This window comes from Balaenoptera musculus, chromosome 13 (assembly GCF_009873245.2).
Source record: "Balaenoptera musculus isolate JJ_BM4_2016_0621 chromosome 13, mBalMus1.pri.v3, whole genome shotgun sequence".
Taxonomy (NCBI): Eukaryota; Metazoa; Chordata; class Mammalia; order Artiodactyla; family Balaenopteridae; genus Balaenoptera; species Balaenoptera musculus.
The window spans coordinates 52,892,302-52,910,040 of record NC_045797.1 but is presented as its reverse complement, the minus strand read 5'-3'; the positions used below and the strand labels follow the sequence as shown (position 1 = coordinate 52,910,040).

The window sequence follows — 17,739 nt, the reverse complement described above, 5'->3', positions numbered from 1 at the left end:
CCGATTTACCACTTTGTAAGGGACTGTTACTATTAAGGTGATCATATGATTTATTATCCAAAATGGGGCACTTTGGAAATAAAAAGTGGCACTATTAAAAATTATGCCAGGACAATGAGTGTTTTACCAGGACTGACTGTCCCAGGCAAACAAGCAGGATTGGTCACCCTCTTTAGCAACCATCCACTCGTTACACATGAAGAAAACCAGGCACTCATTCAGTCATGCAAATGACTCCACCAGGGAAATGAACCACAGCAGCCAGAATGGACAAGATACCCGTCCAGTGTGGGCTCTGTTTAAATCATTTTTACCCTGTATGGTCATGCTAATATTTACCATCTCCACTGAATAAAAACAGAGTTAAGAGGTCTGGCTTCATCTACTTGTTTTTCTTGCCCCTTCACACCTGATCTGTATTGAATCTTTAGGCGGGCCATTTCTATCCCCATCTGGAGTTTGATCTTAATGCTTAAGAAAGAATATGCCTTTCTGTGATAAGTCAAACAGAAAGTCATTCTTCAAATTAATAGAGGCTTCCCTTTTCCCCAAAGGCACAGTTAGTTGGCTTATATGAAAGTTGTATGAATATGTGCCACATCTTCTTTAATCAAGATTGACTCTTAGATCATTCACTGAATCAACATAGCAAAAACAAGATCACTAGCCACAAAATTTTATTGTAGGGAATAATACATATATCCTTCTGAGAAATAGTTCGAGCTATTCACTTGATGGTTATGAACACATCAGGATCTGTTTTATTGGGATATCTCTGGTTTGCCTGGCAAAGGAAAATCATGAGTCAAGTCCAAAAGGCCTGATTTTTTAAAAATATCTATAAAAAGAAAGGATTAAGTACTGCCAGCCCTACTGTCAAGAAACATTGTACAATTTAAATCAAGAAGATAGTTCCATACAAATCCAGCAAGGCATGTTGGCAAGTAGAAGTGAAACAATCTATTATACAAAATGCAAAAGGAGTCAAAGATGAGTTATAAAAAATAAAATTTTGGTCAGAAAATCATTACTACATAAAGCCAAATAAAGATGTCTATTAGTTGCTTTTTTTAAGGGGAAAAGAAATCAAACCGTTAGCTCTCTATTTATCCAGAAGGAATAATAAGGAAAGTGTTCGGAAAATACTTCTGATATTAAGTGAATTCTTTCTCATCTGCTATCTAGAGCTCACAAACATCTGACTTATCCTTGTCAAACTGTAGAAATGAGGGAATAAAAATCAGTGTTTGGCCACCAGTGGCACACTCACAACACCCGAATGAGGTCCAGAGTAATCCTAGATCGGGGAATGTCAATGTTGAGTACTTGGACTTCCACTCTTTCTCCAGGGCCCAGCCCAAGACTCCTTCTCTTCTTCGTCTTAGAAAGTTTTGCTTCTGTTACATTTCGTATGGGAATCAGCCCTGATCTCCCCACTCCTATATCCACAAAAATTCCAAACAGGGTGGCATTCTCGACTTTGCCTGTAAGAACTGTCCCAACCTGCAGGTCTTCCAAGCAGACTATGCTTCTCTTGAAATCAGGTTTATCGAAATCTACAAGGAAAGGGGAAAAAAGACAGTTTGTGTAAATAATAAAGCACTGTTAGACACAACATAGATTAGTGAGTAAGTATGGACTATGTATCGATTGTGTGCCCAGACCAGTATTAAGCATTGAGGGGGGATGTAAAAGGAGCTGAAGATACAGGCCTGCCTTCAGAGAAAAGGCATCCTAGTTGGAGAAACAGCATGTGCCAAGTAGAAACAATTCAAGAAAATTTACTCAGACACTTCCTTCTCCTCAAATTCTATCTTGCTAGCACGTAAACATTAACACTATACATAAGGACTAAAATTTTAGATTAGAGAGTCTTATTTTCTTCTTTATGAGGAGGTGATGAGAAAGTATATTTGTTAAATGAATATGCAAGGCTAAGTCACAAACACTGAGAAAATAAGACCCTCGGAGATAGAAGATTGGGAGTTTTTCCCCCAGTACCTGAATTCTCAAACTGTTTAAAGGGGGTAGAACATACATAAATGTTTAGTCAAATGTGGATGAAATTTAAATGGTCTTCTCACTTCTCTCCATAAATTTTGAGCTCAAGGATCAATTCCTATCCACTTTGAATATATTTATCCAATCAAAATTTATGGATTCTTGATTATGTATTGCTCAGAAACCCAGATTAGCTCATCTCCTTTCTCCTCTTTCAATTCAATTCATACAACATTTATTAACCCCTATTATTACCTCCTGGCCAGGCACTCTGCTGGGTGCTTGAGAGACAATGAAGCATAGATCTCTGTTCTCAAGTTCCTTACAGCCCTCTTCCCTTGTTCGCTCCAGTACATTTCTCTGTTCATTAACACTACACACCCAAAGGTAGGCACAAAGCCGGCCAAGGAATCATTATGGCTTTAGTTAAAACAAAACAAAAACAACAACAAATGTTTTATGGTGGAGAAGGTTACAACTCACAATTTAAAGGGGGCTTTTGGATTATCTGTGGATTCCATTTACCCATTTACCCATGCTCCTCTTGGCCCCCTTTCCTAGGATTACTGAATGTTGATTCTAATAACAAAGAACACATTCTATGCTCCAATCTCCTTTTACTAAGACCTCATTTTCCCCTCCGCCCATTCCATTTCCTTTTCCTCCACAGCTGTTGCCTTTATCCTGATTACTTGTTGAAGCTATCCTTTACATTTGTATTAACAACTGGTCACCTCTTGGTTCCCCTCCCCCAGCCCAACCATACTGAAATCAAGGTTTTTAGAAAATTCACCTTTTGCCTTTAAAACAAAACAAAAACCCTCTTTAAACCTGAAATCTCATTTTCTTCATAAAAAAGCAATATGTTAACACTGGAATTGATTGTGTAGAATTCCATCTGATGCTGCAGCAGTGAATTCCAAAAGCAAAAAACCCACTGAATGCGCCATTACACTGGGCAAGGACTGTGTCAAAGCAAAGTGAAACTAAGTTGTTGATCAGGGTCAGAGGTAGGATGGTCTCTGAGGCCCCATAGGCATTGTTTTTATGCTTAGAAACTTTTTTTCCCCCTTCTTTCTTACAGAGGTCCAGCTGCTACAGATTCCCCAAGGGTTCCTGATCAGCTGCTTAGTTTAATTTTGCATGGAAAATCAGAGTCAAGAACTACTTAACATGTTTCTGAAGACAGCCTGGGCCACTGAGAAATCAGAAATCCTCCATGTACCAGGCAAACTTTAACACTTTGATTGCCAAGGCTACATATTCACTCCTCTGTCACCTGGATGCCTCTGATGAACTCAATTATGGAAACTAGCAACCAGAGTGTTAATAAAATAGAATTGATTATGTCACTGGGAAAACAGAAGACAGGATGAGTATGAAGAAAGAATGAGGCAAGAAAGGAAATAATTTTGAGAAAATGGAGAAAAGAAAAGAGATGTAGCATAAATACTGTAATACAGAAACATCCAAAATACTATCTGCCTCTTCAAAAGTAAGACTGTCTGCCTTCCTTCCTGGGGATGTTTTTAGTATTAAAACGAAAGTTCTCAGACATCTAGGAAACTGTGACTTACTCTAGGGCAAAAGTTTGTTTCAGAGAGATTTATTTGAAATTTCACTTGTCACAGTGATAAACACTGCAGTAACTGGTAAGCTCAGTTGAGAGCCCAGGTGCATCTGTTTCTGCTCAACCAGGTAAGGACCAACTTAGCTGTTGGTTGTTTAACTGAACTATATAATTTGAGTATTGATCTTTGCTCTGAGTCTACAGTGTAACTGGGATAATGGAGCAATCAACACCAAGACCGAAAAATAAGATGGACAAGAAAAGCCAGTACAGAGAATATTTGCCAACCCTCTAATGTAGTGGTTCTAGGCATAGCACCCTCAAATCCCACCGTGCTTGAAAACCCCTGCTCACTTAGTATTCCTGCTAGATAACACCTAGGTGGAATTCACACCTAAGAATACCTGCAAAGGGAGATGGATTTGTCTACTGAAATATTCACTTTGGATGGACCACACAGAGGCTTCTACTCCTGCATTTCTGGCATAGGTCTTACTGTATGTTTCATTTTATTTTTCTCCAACCTTAAAATTAATTTCAAACTTACACAAAAGTTGAGGGAATGGTACATTGAGCTTGCTGGGTAAGCACAAATTCCCTTAAACCTTTTCAAAGAAACCGCCTCAACACAGCCTGACCCAGAATGAAAAGAGCCAAGCCCTAACATGGTATCATAAAACTGGTGTGAGACAAGCACAGATTCATTTAAATCTAAGGGCTTCCTATTCAAATTTCCTTGGGAAGTAGGTCATTTGATACCTTAATTCCTTCTCACCGGGTCATTGCTCTCAACAACTATGGCTGTTATACTTCCCTCACCATCTACCTGTGCTGAAAGCTGAGAGACTTTTAGTTAGAAGGAAAATCAACAGAGAGATAGTATCTTATTTGTTCAATGTGTTCATTGACATAGAATCCAGGAACTTGGAAGGCTGTAATTTAGGGAGAAGATCCACTTTAGTTTGTGAATCGAATGCTTTACCTTGGACTTCTGACTCTTATGAGGTAAAAACAGTTTACAAAAGGATCATGAAGAATGTGTGCCTCCATGCACATGCCAGCACATGCATGATGCACTTAGTCTAGTGTGATGGGAAATAAGCCTGGGACAAGGGTTCTGGAGACCTGGCTTTTAGCTTCGGCTTTGGATACTAACTAGCTGCAATGACTTTGAAGGAAGGTCACTACGCTTTAGTTTTCTCATGGATAGAATGGGAGAATGGAGAATCCAATGGCTTAGGATTATTGTGAGCTATGCAAGTGAAAGGTGCTGTTATTCAAGTTCAGTTGTTTACCTGTTCGAAAGTCAAAGCTCTCAGGCTGGCTGAGACCATCTATGATGACCTGTAAGGTGTGTACTGTAGTTTGCAATCTTTCTGCAGTTTTCTCTATTCCTTCTCTGTCAAGGAATGAATTTATTTTTTGTTGGATTTCAGGCTTGCCAATCTCACACAGTGTCCCTCCAACAAATGATAAAAACCTGCAGAGGAAAAAAAAAAACCCAACACTTATTAATAATATTACTTATTTTCCAATCTCCTTACACAGGTCACTCCTTATTCATCTCAGATCCATATATCAATGAATCAATTGGTCTTTACTGAAAATCTACTATGTGTCCCATGCCATGATAGATGATGTGTCTTGGGGAAAAAAAGGGAGGGGATAACTTTAGGTTTTTGTGCCATTTTCCAATGAATCACCTGCTCAGAATCAGCACCAGAAACGTCTTACAGTGCAATGTTCATTAGAGTTTAGTGTCATATATATTTTCTAAATAAGGATACCTATATTTGCTTCATGTTTCCCAAAATTTCAGTTAGGAAAACTTACTTGAATTTAAATTATCTATTAGGCAAACAATAAATTGATGCTATCAAAATCTGGCAAAACATCCAACAAGCATTGCCAGCTTTTGACAAATAAATCACTCTACTCATATGCCAGATCATTGCTCTTTACTTCTGTGTACCCATGATGACAGCGTTACCTGTGCAAGCATACGCTCAACCTAATAATTCTCAAATTCCATCAACAGTCAAGCCTCACATGGACTAAATAATATCAAGTACATTAAGCATTCAGAGTCAACAGAAAAAATATGAGGGGATTATCAAAAAGAAAAAGTAACTTTCTTCCAAAATGGAAGCATTGCAAGCAAGACCTCAATTGTATAATCTTAAGATGAATATTACTTTATATTCTTTACATATTATATAGCTGCAATATTTATAAAATAAAAACATTTGTCTTTCTCAATTTCCCTTTGCTATGTTTACCATTTCCCTTGCTTGTACAGCTGCCTCTCAATTACTTAGCTTTGGAGTTCAGTAATAAGTTAATTAAGAAAAAAACAATTATAGGGTTAAGCTGAATTTCCCTTCAATCTCATCTGAATATTAGGTTGTAGCTTACTTTCTTGATATTCCTTGGCTGGGTATTTTTCTACATCAAGTTCCATTTCCTATGATTAATGGCTCTTAAAAAATGTCAACACAGTAATCAGACAGATAGTGATACTAATGCCCTCAAATCCTTTCCTCTAAAGATGTCTCTGGAATACAAACAGGGGAAAAGGAAACGGAGGCTTGTCTATGATCAGAATTGAGAGGTATCCCATTTGTCAGGTTGCTGCATGATCACAAAAGGAATGCTTGTGATTTTCAGTCTTTTCTTACATTGTTGTGTTCAACTAGAAAAGGCCTCTTCAGTGATAATCTGGTAGTGATAATCTGTTATCTGTTGGAGAAAGCTCTCTCAACTCTCATTTAGCCAGGGGCATCTCTTTGGGTTCGAACATGCAATCCTCCTACCTTTCCAAAGCCGTATTTTAAGTCAAAAACAGATTCACCAAAATCCAACTTATTTTCTTGAATATATTTTGGTTAAGGATTTAATGAAAGACCAAGGAGTTGTTGCTTGGGCTCCCTTTTTTTAAATGAGCTTCCATCCCAACTGGTGGCCAGTGAGATACACACTTTACCTCTGTGTGTCCATGGCTTCCCTGGCCCACGGAGAGGCAGCGGTATCTGTTAGTGCTGATGGATGAGCAGTAGCACGTAAGGGCCCTAGTGACGGGGAACAGCTGCTAAAGTTCTGACTGATGGGGCAGATGACACATGACAACCTCTGCCCACAGCCAACTTCCTTGCACAACTTTTTAAATAAGACAGGCCCTGCTGAGCAGATTTCCCTGGTATTCACCCTCTTGGCTTGACTGGTCTGCAACTGGCTATTTAGCAGAACATCTTTCAAATCCCCAAGATTCTGGCTTACAATCAACTGATAAAATGCCAAAAAAGTATATTCATGAATTGAAAATCTATAATAACCTTGAATAGCATTTTATAACTAATAAAAGTAACTAAAAAGCAGAAACTTCCCAAAGCAATGTACAAGTCTTGGTCTCAATAACAAAAACACTGGCTCAGGAGGCTACTTGGAGTCATAAGGTTTTGTGTGTGTATGTGTGTGTGTGTGTGTGTGTGTGTGTGTGTGTGTGTAACTAACTGTTACTAAAGTCACTTCCATATAAAGAATTCTGTTTATAGTGGTTACAGATGTACAAAGAATATTGGTTTGTTTAACCTGGGTGCATATTTCATATATCATTTTCATCCTCACACACACAAGCCTGAGGGCAATGGTAACTGAAATCAATAAAAAAGCACCAAATTGTGCTCCTAGCTAATGCTGCAGTATTGATCAACCCTATTTTTAAATGACTATGGAACAAAGTCAGATGCTTTTTTATTTTGAAAACTTTCTTAAAGTTACAACAGGGTTGCAGAAAAAGGAAAACAGGAACCAAAAGGGGAGAGGGACTATAAAATGAACTGGGAATAGCTTGAGTTTGACCTCTCCATTATTGGATTTCAAATATATTCAACTGTAAATGATAGGAAACAATGTTTTTTGCTCAGTAGCCACTCAATAAACATGCGTTCTTTAAATAACGTAAGAATAATTTATTCTACATTATTCTGAATTTTTACTCTAGAATCGAGTGTGATAAGTAATGTCCAATACACAGTTTCATTTTAGAATTGAGTATAAGAAATACTCAATACAAAGTACTTTCTGGCTCAAAAGTACCATATAAAAACACACTGTACTTTATGTGAACGTAAGACATGTTCTGAAAAAACACTGCTTGATAGATGTTCTCATTTAATCCTGACGATAATCCTGAAAGGTAGGTATCACATCACACAGAAAGGGAAAATTGATGTTTAGGGAGGTTAAATAACTTGCCCAAGGCCACACAGCTCTTTTCACTAACTGGAGTTTCATGCTATACATATCAGTGTGTGTCTGTTTATAACCGCAGTTACATCAAAATTAAAGTGCTGTATTTGGTTAAGATATAAAACAATACTTTGGGTAACATTTCACCAACACAATTTAATGGCAGATTAGTTTTAAACATTAGACAGTTAACACTGATAAATCCCACAGAGAATTTATTATATATATGCGTTTAAGTAGACAATTCTCTCAAAAGTCCATGCGTTATTAAAATCATAGTCTCATTTTCTCCACTGTCTCTGAAAGGCTTTTTCAGTTTGCTAAGGACTGCTGTCTGACCTGCTGTTTTTATTTAATATGTAATTTCATCCATCTTACTTAAAGTAAGAAAGTAGCATAAATGCAACAAATAAGCACATCATGTTCTTTCAGCACACATCTGCACAAAGTTAAAATACAGACCTTGCAGCAGAAAGACTGCTTGTTTTTCAAACAGAATGCTATATAACCTAAAATCGCTGATATTTTTAACAGAAACTTGTTACAAATTCAAGTTTTCCCCCTCAAAAAATAAGAAAAGTCTTTGTAATATTTTTCCTGAAAAATAAGAAATTCTCAAGATTCATAAGACTTCAGATATAGCCATTCAGTTTTATGTAATCATTTCCAGCATGGAGAAAAAAATTTAGGAGCCCAGGACTCATTACACTAAAGCAACATGATACCCCTCAGAGCACAGAAGAACCATGGTGATGCAACTCCATCACTTTAAAAACAACTTAATATTAACATGTGCTTTGTGGGCTAAACACACCAGATTTAAGACTCTGTAAAGAACCATGTTGCAAGGGCAAAGTACTTCTAGTTGTCTATCCACTCAGGACACTTTTAAAAGAGACTTTTATACTTTATTTTTATCCATTAGTTTTACTGTTTTAAAGTAATCACGTCAATAAACCAATAAATGCAAGAGCACAGTCATTTCAGAAAAAGTAGTTACAGATAAAGCAGGTCATTATTTGCAATACAGGCAGACATTCAATGATTTAAAAGAGAGCTTACACTCTAAGAGCTAACCTGGCCTTCTTAACTGTGATTATAGAGGAAGAGGGGGGACACAAAAGTTCGGCAATAATTTGTTATACCGAAAACCACAGATTCTATATATATTTAAAAATTTACTGCTTTTAATAATAAAGACTAAATATAAATTCCAACGTGCCAAAGGAGGGAAACCTGCTACCCCTTTACACTATCTACCAGGAGCTGAAATTCACCCAGGTGAGCGTGTAGCAGCACACTTTAGTTTCGCTTAAAGGAGTGTGGCTTTACCACATCTGCTGTTTCAGCAGTCAAATCAAAGGGGTGGCAGTGTGAACTGCACTTTAATCATCATCAAAGAATCTTTTCCAATTTCTAACCTCTTTGTTAAACCAAGAAACTGAACTGGGCCAGAATCCTTAAAAATCTTCGCTGGTGCAAAATCCACAAGTAATAGTAAATTCAAGTAGAGTGCATTTACAGAGAGGCCCACAGAACAACCAACTGTGCTTAATTAGAAGCTAGTAGGTACCTAGTGAAGGTGATACTGAAATGGCTTTTGCTAGCATATCATCAGCCATGGAAAGTTATAGCAAGTAATTTTTCATAAGAACTTAACAGCTTTTGAAAACTTACATACTGCAGATAAACTTTTAAAAAATGTAACCCTTTCAGAAAGGGTTAACAAAGTTGTTCTGAAAGCCCTTACAGACTTTGACCTGAAAGTATAGTTTTAAATGGTATGCAGCTATCTGGGTGGCAGGGGGGCACTTTCAGTGTCATTGCTTGGAAACATTCGGAGTGTCTTTGGAGCACCTCCTGCATCTAAACACACTCTTGGATCTATGAGCAGCAGAAAAAAACAAGAAGAACCAAAAAGGAGAAGCCGCCATAGATTAAGGAATGCAGTTTGTCTTCCAAAAGACTTGGTTTATAAGCATCAGACTTTACCTGCTTCTAACTTTGAAGAACTTAGTAAATGTTTCCTCGTTTTTCAAAAGTCTGTTACATTGATACGGGCACAGAAACTGGATACTCGATGCACGTTGCATTAATTGTATGTAGGAGAACAAACATATTCTTAGAAAGCTGTTTTATTTTAGTTTAGCAATTTAGTACAAGGAATTGACTTCATAAAAAAAAAAAGCCAGTTAAAATGTGATATCCTCTAAAAGTGTGAGATTTAGGATGATCTTCTCTTGAGAAATAGTTGAAGAAGACGTTGCTTATATAGTTACATCAAACAAAATATGTAAGATCAGTGAAATAATAACCAATGCCACAAAGAATAAGCAGCATCGATTTGTATGTCGCTTTTCCTATTTCAGAACCACTTACTAGGTATGATATACTGTGTGATTATGATATAATTAAAGCTATAATTTAAAAAACCAAATGTGTGTGTGTGTGTATATATATACACACACATCCAAATGAGTGTGAGTATATAAAAATGGGAAAGCATCACGTATTGAAATGTTGTGATTATTGCTCTAAAGATTTCTAAAATCTTATCTTAGAAATTGCCTTAGAAATAAATTTACAAGTGACAAAGGAAAATCAGTTTTATTACACTTGTTAAAACAATAATCCCCATTAAAAAAACACAGAAAAACCCCAAACAACCCAATTACTCAGTGTGATCATCCTCTTTCCATTGAGTCTGGGTTGTTTTAAACATGCTCATACTTATACACACAGACACACACAACATCCTCAAATGATAAAGATTTGCTAAAATCAAGGCTCTTCAAAGGACTGTGACAAAATGCTAAAGTGAATTAAAAATAATTTAGAAAAGTGTTCAGCTTTCTTCAATAAGTATTTATTTACTGTGGAAGAAGACTCTATGAAAGATGGTAACAGAGCTTTTGCCTTGAATGAACTTATTCTAATTTAAGTACTGACAGTATATTGGAATAATCTTCCACTTATATCTGCTCTTTTAGAGGTAGGATTTTATATGCAGACAAATAGATATTTTGAAAGTGCTCAATAAAGATTTAAAGTTCATTTAATTCTCTCAACAATTTATTGTGGATATAAATTTGCAGATAAGGAAATCTAAACTCAGATAGATTAAGTGACCTGCCCAAAGTCACATAGCTGAGACCACAAGGTTGTAGCTAAGGTAAAAGTCATATATCACATCTTCATTAGCATTGCTTACCTCTTAACTCTGGCAGATTTTCAATGTAGACAGAAGATTTAGATCCCAGATAAAATCTGGCACCCAGGACCACTGCCTGGGAGCAATTTATTATTATTTTTTAAACCAAATTCAAAAGGAAAAAGTTTGGCTCTTTTTGAGTTACCGAATAAGAGTTATACAAAATTAAGTTAGTGGTTTCAAAGGCTGCAGACTCTCTACAGCTCAAAAACACTGTGTTCAGAATTCATGTAATTTAATTTACTGTCTGTAAAGCCATAACGTGGATTAGTGCCTGTGCATATTTGAAAGAGGAGGGCAAATAAAAAAGTAGTATTCAAAAACATACAGGCTAGTGATAGCAGAGCTGAAATTAAACAGCTCTGGCACTACTAGGTGGTAAAGCCCATGTACTGGAATAAAGAACCTTCTTCCTTGGGAAATAGCCTTTTTACTATGAATTCCATCCTGTCAAGGAATCCTCCTTTTAAGAAATTGGAAAATGCATTTCCATAAATCTCCCCAGTTGTTCTCTGAATGCGCAGAGCCATTTTTATTCCATTTAAAGAGTGGGCAATTGAGGTCAAAGTGATTTGCTTATGGTCACACAAGAGTCAGAAGACAGGCTAAGATTAAAATCCATAGCTAGAGTGGGGACAGGAAGGGGAGAAGGGAGATAATGGGAGACTAAATCAATACCCTACTGAGTTTCAGGCTCCAGACTGAGTGATCTAAACCTGAAGAAGAGAAGAGAAGAAGGGCAAATACTTTGGAGATTGGAAGAGACTGAAGCAAGCACAACTTTATGGCTGGTCGGCAACTCCCTCTCACTTCTGCTCCACTGGGTACTACAAGGCTACTCCAGATACTCAGGTGAGAAACCAGTGTTTTCTTCAATTCCAGGACCCAGTGTTAACATTAATTAACAATGTTAAATTATATTATAATTTAATTATATCTGGCTCACATGGTAAAACATTTTTTTTCCTCGGAAACTAACAGCTGTAAATCAATCCCCCCCACCCCCCGCCTTTTCTTTTAAGTTAGCTTGACAGCCCCTTCTCAATCACAACAAAAATAATAGCAATGACTATAGCAATAACAATGGTTTACTCTCTCCCAGGTGCTAAGAATTCTATGTATATTAATTCATGCAATCCCATGAGATAGGTACTATTATTATCCTCATTTAACAGATACGGAAATGAGGTACAGGGAGGTTGAATAACTTTCCCAGATCAAATAGGCATGATCTGAACCCTCAGCAGTCTGGCACTGTACTGCCTTCACAGCAAGCTGTGGGAAGTTAGGTACCATCTCAGATTCTTAAACCTCCTATTTACCTCTACTAGCCTTGCCCAAAACTTCATGCAGCGTGTGTTAGAACAGTGTGTAAGACATCAGATATGACAATCAGTTCCTAAGAATCCCACATCCTGGTCATCTGATTCTCAAGTGGGTAGAATCTCTTTCATCATCTTTTTCTTTTGTGAAAGCACTTTCAAAAATATGATGAATGTTATTTCCTGGGAATTATAGTAAGCTGTTTGGGTTTTTAACTATAGTATTAACAAGAAAAAAACAAACACCAAAAATCACTTTTAGTAATCTGTCCTTTTATCATCTTTAGGTTTGGTCTCTCTTTTATGATGCTATGTCTCTTTATGAAAAGGCAATCTAATATTGTCTAATCATAGTTCCATAGAAGAAGTTAATGTGCAGTAACTAACTGATACACATCCTAAGACATCACTTACCAAAAGCCAGAAAAGATTCTGCCTTAATTTTCATGTCCGAATGCTGCCAACTCTTGTGAGGCAAGTCCAGAAAAATTTAAGATCTTTCAAATTTGCAAATAACTTTTTAGGTCTGTTTATCAAATCTTCATTTATTTTACAGCATTTGTAGCTGGGTTTCTTTTCAGGAAAGTTTCCCACAGAGAAACATGTTTTTATCATTGTAGAAGTTAGTTGGCACGTGAATGCAGAATAAAGCTGTGGTGAATTTTAGATGTGGGAGGTGTGCTAGACATACACATTAGACTGACTTACCCCTCAGAAAAATTACAAATCACCACAAGTCATTGGCCTTCTGAGTTGCTCGCAGTCAAAACTATGAATACCAATGCTCTACTGCTGCCATTTTGTTTTGTTTTTTTTAAACAAAAACAACCTCAACTCCCTGTATTACAGCTGCTTATTAGCTAGAAGGCTTCTCTTCTTGCTGGGCAGAAAGCTAAAGTTGGGAAGAATGTGATAAAACCTCTGAAAGCAATGCTAAAAAAAAAAAAGAGTTCAGAGGTGCTCAATCCTTGAACAGGAATGGGAAAGAAACAGAGATTGAGATCTGCTCAGTCATTAAAGGTCTTCAGTATGGGCCACCAGTCACTGTCTGGTTTGACTTATGTTAGCTCCATGGCAGAGAGCAAGGCAGGACCTCCGAAGGGACTCTCCACCCCCTTGGCTCCCAACTGCTTTTAGCCCAGAAGCACCAGTTGGGATCCATGTATTCATTTATCTAAACACAGAATCCTTGTTGGGTTAATTCTACTTTTGTGGGTTTTCTCCCCACCAGCTTCATTGAGATATAATTGACACATAACATTGTATAAGTTTAAGGTGTACAACCTGTTGATCTGATACACTTAACAACTGCAAAATGATTACCACCACAGCATTAGCTTAACATCCCCATCGGGTCACATAATTACCATTTCTTTTTTGGAGGTGAAACATTTAAGATCTACTCTCTTAGCAACTTTCAAGTATATAATAGAATATTATTAACTATAATCACCATGCTGTACATTAGATCTCCAGAACTTATCCATCTTATAATTGGAAGTTTGTACTGTTTGAGCAACTTCTGGTCTTAAAAACCAGACACAAGTTTTTTCTGTAAATTAAGAATAAACAGTGCTTGGCTTTTGTACAGAAGAGCTCCTGTCCCCAAGAAAATATTTTGTGAGGTTATATGACTACTCCTGTTCCAGACCTGAATTTTAAGTTAATGGTTATTTACTCTCTGAAAACATACTTTTCCACATTGATCTAAGGGTCAGAAATAGGTATATCCTCAGTAATAAAGGAAATATCACATTACTATTAGAATAGTGCAGATACTGATATAAATCATCCCTTGAAATACAACTTACCTAGTCCATCATTTTGGTGCTGCATGTCATATTCCTGCTACACAGGCTGTTAACCACTTCTAGAAACTAACCTTTTAAAAATTTTCCCTGACGGCCAAAAATAGAAATAACAATTAAATACTAGCTAAAGCTTTATCAAAATGAGTGCCGAGTAACAATCTTAACATTAAATTTCCTGGCATTTCTCAAGTTAAATCAAGAACATAACAACTTTCAAGCTTAACTATCTGGAGTGAATCAAATTCTTAATGCAGCAGATTCTTTGGGAGAGTGCCAGGTCTCACTGTGACATGTACCAATCAGCATAATCTGCAGCACAAAGTACTACCTCCTGGTACCTCGTTCAAGCAAAAGGGGAAATCGGACACTTGCCTTTGGCTCTCTTGATCTACCAGAATGGCAGGACAAAACCAGAGGAGGCGTGGGGAGTGGCAACCCCCGCACAGGCTGCTGGCGATTTCACTCAGGGCCCGCAGAGCCAGCACGATGAAATCACTCACACATGGAGACAATGTGGCAATTTCTGGAGGACGGCAGAAAATGGGAAATAATCCTCTGTCATGGTCTGTCTCTGTTTTCTAGTCTGTAAAATCTAGGAAAGCCCAGGCTCTGGACACGATAGTCTGTGGAGGCTTGGGATTTAACTTGGGGAGGTCCTAAAATCCCTTCAATCCACAAAAGATTCTCAAAGAAGCACTTACTCGACACAATGGCAGAAAGGATGATCGAGAGGTTCTATCAACAGTTTTGCTTACACAACTGCATTGACCTCAGCCAGTTTAGACTACAGAAAAAAAAAATTTAAATTGGGATAAAGCTAGACACTTCATTTTGCTCTATTAAAATTGTCAATTCCTGGGCTTCCCTGGTGGCGCAGTGGTTAAGAATCCACCTGCCAACGCAGGGGACATGGGTCCGGAAAGATCCCACATGCCGCAGAGCAACAAAGCCCATGTGCCACAACTACTGTCTGGGCTCTAGAGCCCGCGAACCACAACTAATGAGCCTGCATGCCACAACTACTGAAGCCCGTGCGCCTAGAGCCCATGCTCCGCAACAAGAGAAGCCACCGCAATGAGAAGCCCGTGCACCGCAACGAAGAGTAGTCCCACTCGCCGCAACTAGAGAAAGCCCGTGCACAGCAACAAAGACCCGACGCAGCCAAAAATAAATAAAATTAAAAAAATAAATAAATTTATAATAAACAAAAATAAAATTGTCAATCGCTAAGTAGTTCTGTTTCCTCAGTCTTCTCCTATGTAGTCATCTTTCATTCTTTATTTCTATCATTTATTCTTTCATTAAACAAATAATGCCATATCAGTCTGTGTCCTAAAGCCATGAGACTAGAAGACACCACTGGGGAGTGGTGATCAAAGTTTAGTTCTTAAACTTCTCTCTTCCCCCATTCCCCTCCTTTACAATGAGTTTCCACTTCATCCTCCAGTGTCTCTGGCATTCATATAATTTTTGTCATTCATATCCACAATTACTGTCTTTCATACCCTTCATTCAATCTGTCAGCAAATCATATTGACTCTTCTTTAAAAATATACCTAGAAAAAAAAAATATACCTAGAATCTGATAACTTCTTACCAACTCTTTTATCATTTTAGTCTCAGTCATCAACATCTTTCACCTGGATTATTGCACTTAGTCTAACTTGTCTCCCTGTTTCTACCACTACTCCTTATAGTCCCCCTAATACAGCAAACAACAGGATCCTTTTAACATGTAAGTCAGAGCATGTCACTATTCAGCATAAAACCTTGCTGTGGCTCCTGATTCTGGCCCAGAATTAAGGCCAAGTCCCTATAATAGCCTCCCAATGCCCTTTTCACCTGATCTCCTATTTTTCTCTCCCTTGCTCACTCTGCATTAGCCTCACTGGCTTCCTTGCTATTCCTTGATCATGCCAGACCTGCTCCCACCTTAGGGTCTTTACACTGTCTGGTCCCTCTTCCTGGAACACTCTTCCCCCAGATATCTGCACAGCTAACTCATTTACTTCCATCAAGACTTTGCTCAAATGTCACCTTGTCAGTTAGGTCTACCCTGACCACCCTACTTAAATTTGCAAGCCCTTATCCATAACCCTGGTAATCCTGATCCCCATTACTCTGCTCTTTTTCCCACTGATCTTTTCACCTTTATCAACTATACAATTTATTTATTATGCTGGTTGTATACCATCTGTCTCCTTGAGAGCCGGGATCTTTGAACGTACTCCAAGATGGTAGAACAGTACCTGGAATACAGCAGGTACTCACTCAGAAGGTATATGTTTAATGAATGAATGAATAATCTGTTAACTCCAGCCTTGATTAATGGAAAGACAGTAGTGCCATTAACTATTCATCATGGGATAAGAGAGGAAGACCAAGCCTTTTTGTTTGTCTGTCTTGTTTTTATATGGGGCCGGTGAGGAGGATTAGTGGGAGGAAAAGAGAGAGTTATAAAGGGAGGGAGAAAGGAGGATGCAAGTTTTAGTTTTAGATATACTGAGTTGGAGTTGCTAAGATATTCATGAGAAAATCTCTCACAGGTAAATGGAAAAGGAGAGCTAGAGCTTAGGAGAAAGGCCTGGACTAGAGATATTGAAATGTAGGATTGGAATTAGCAGTGGAGGGGTGAGAGATAAAGATAGTCATGTGAGTGGATGCAGTCATTCAGGGGAAAATATAGAATAAAAGAAGAAGGTGACTAAGGTAAAAACTTGAAGAATATCTACATTTAGAGGGCCAGAGGAAGAAGTCAGAGAAGACAGAATGTGAAAACAGTCATGGAAGAAGATCAGTAAGTTGATGGTGTCAAATGTTGCAGAATGGGTAAGTGGTTTAAGGACAGAAAGAGGCCACTGATTTTGACAATCAGGAGGTCATTAGTTGAGAGAATAAATTCCAGAAGAGTGGTAATGATAGAAGCCAATCTATAAAGGCTGGAAGAAAGCAAACAGTAAAAATTAGAGGCAGATAATTCTGAGAAGTCTGGCAATGAGAAAAAGGAGCACTGAGAGAGAAGTTCTAGGAGGAAGTAAGATAAAAAGTGGTTGCTGCTTTTAGCTTTTAGGAAGTGAAGAATGGGAGACCAGAGCAACAATATGTCTCTGGGGCAAAACAAAAGGGATAAATTATGGAGACATTAAAGATACAAGAGACAGTCATAACATTTTACAAAGTTAAAAGACCTTATTCACTTGGCTGTCACCCTAACACTACCCCACACCAATTTTTAGAGGTGAGGCAACTACGACTCAGAGAGACCAAGAGAATGCCAAGGTCAAGTGTCCTGAGCGACAACCAGTCAGAAGTGAGAATGGGAAGAGAAGCAGAATCAAGTGATGGAAGGGTAGCTTGGAGAAGTGTGGGACAGAATGAGTAAAGATATGGAGACAATTATAAGGAAGGTAGCTCTCAATTTTTTCAGTGAAGTAGAATGTAAAGTAATCAGCTAAATGTGAGAAGATCCTGAAACAAGTAAGAGATTGAGAACAGAAAGGGTTCCTGAAACAAGTAAGAGATTGAGAACAGAAAGGGTTCAAAGGACTACTGAAATAAAACCTACCTGTAGCAATA

The 17,739-nt window shown here is 37.8% G+C and overlaps 1 protein-coding gene across 2 annotated transcripts in view; it reads right to left on the bottom strand.

Annotated features, from left to right (window-relative positions):
* Window positions 1–660: 660 nt before the first annotated feature.
* The window catches only part of SRBD1 (S1 RNA binding domain 1), a 231,584-nt gene continuing 214,505 nt past the window's right edge, over window positions 661–17,739 (bottom strand). The window contains exons 20-21 of one of the 2 annotated variants that reach the window (XM_036873925.1): window positions 4,867–5,051; window positions 661–1,556 (exon numbers count right to left, since the gene is read on the bottom strand). In XM_036873925.1, the coding sequence (XP_036729820.1) occupies window positions 1,267–1,556; window positions 4,867–5,051 (475 nt within the window). In that variant the 3' untranslated portion in view covers window positions 661–1,266. Of the gene's footprint in view, window positions 1,557–4,866; window positions 5,052–14,624; window positions 14,687–17,739 lie in introns of those variants that run through there. The other variant, XM_036873926.1, reaches the window with a different exon arrangement.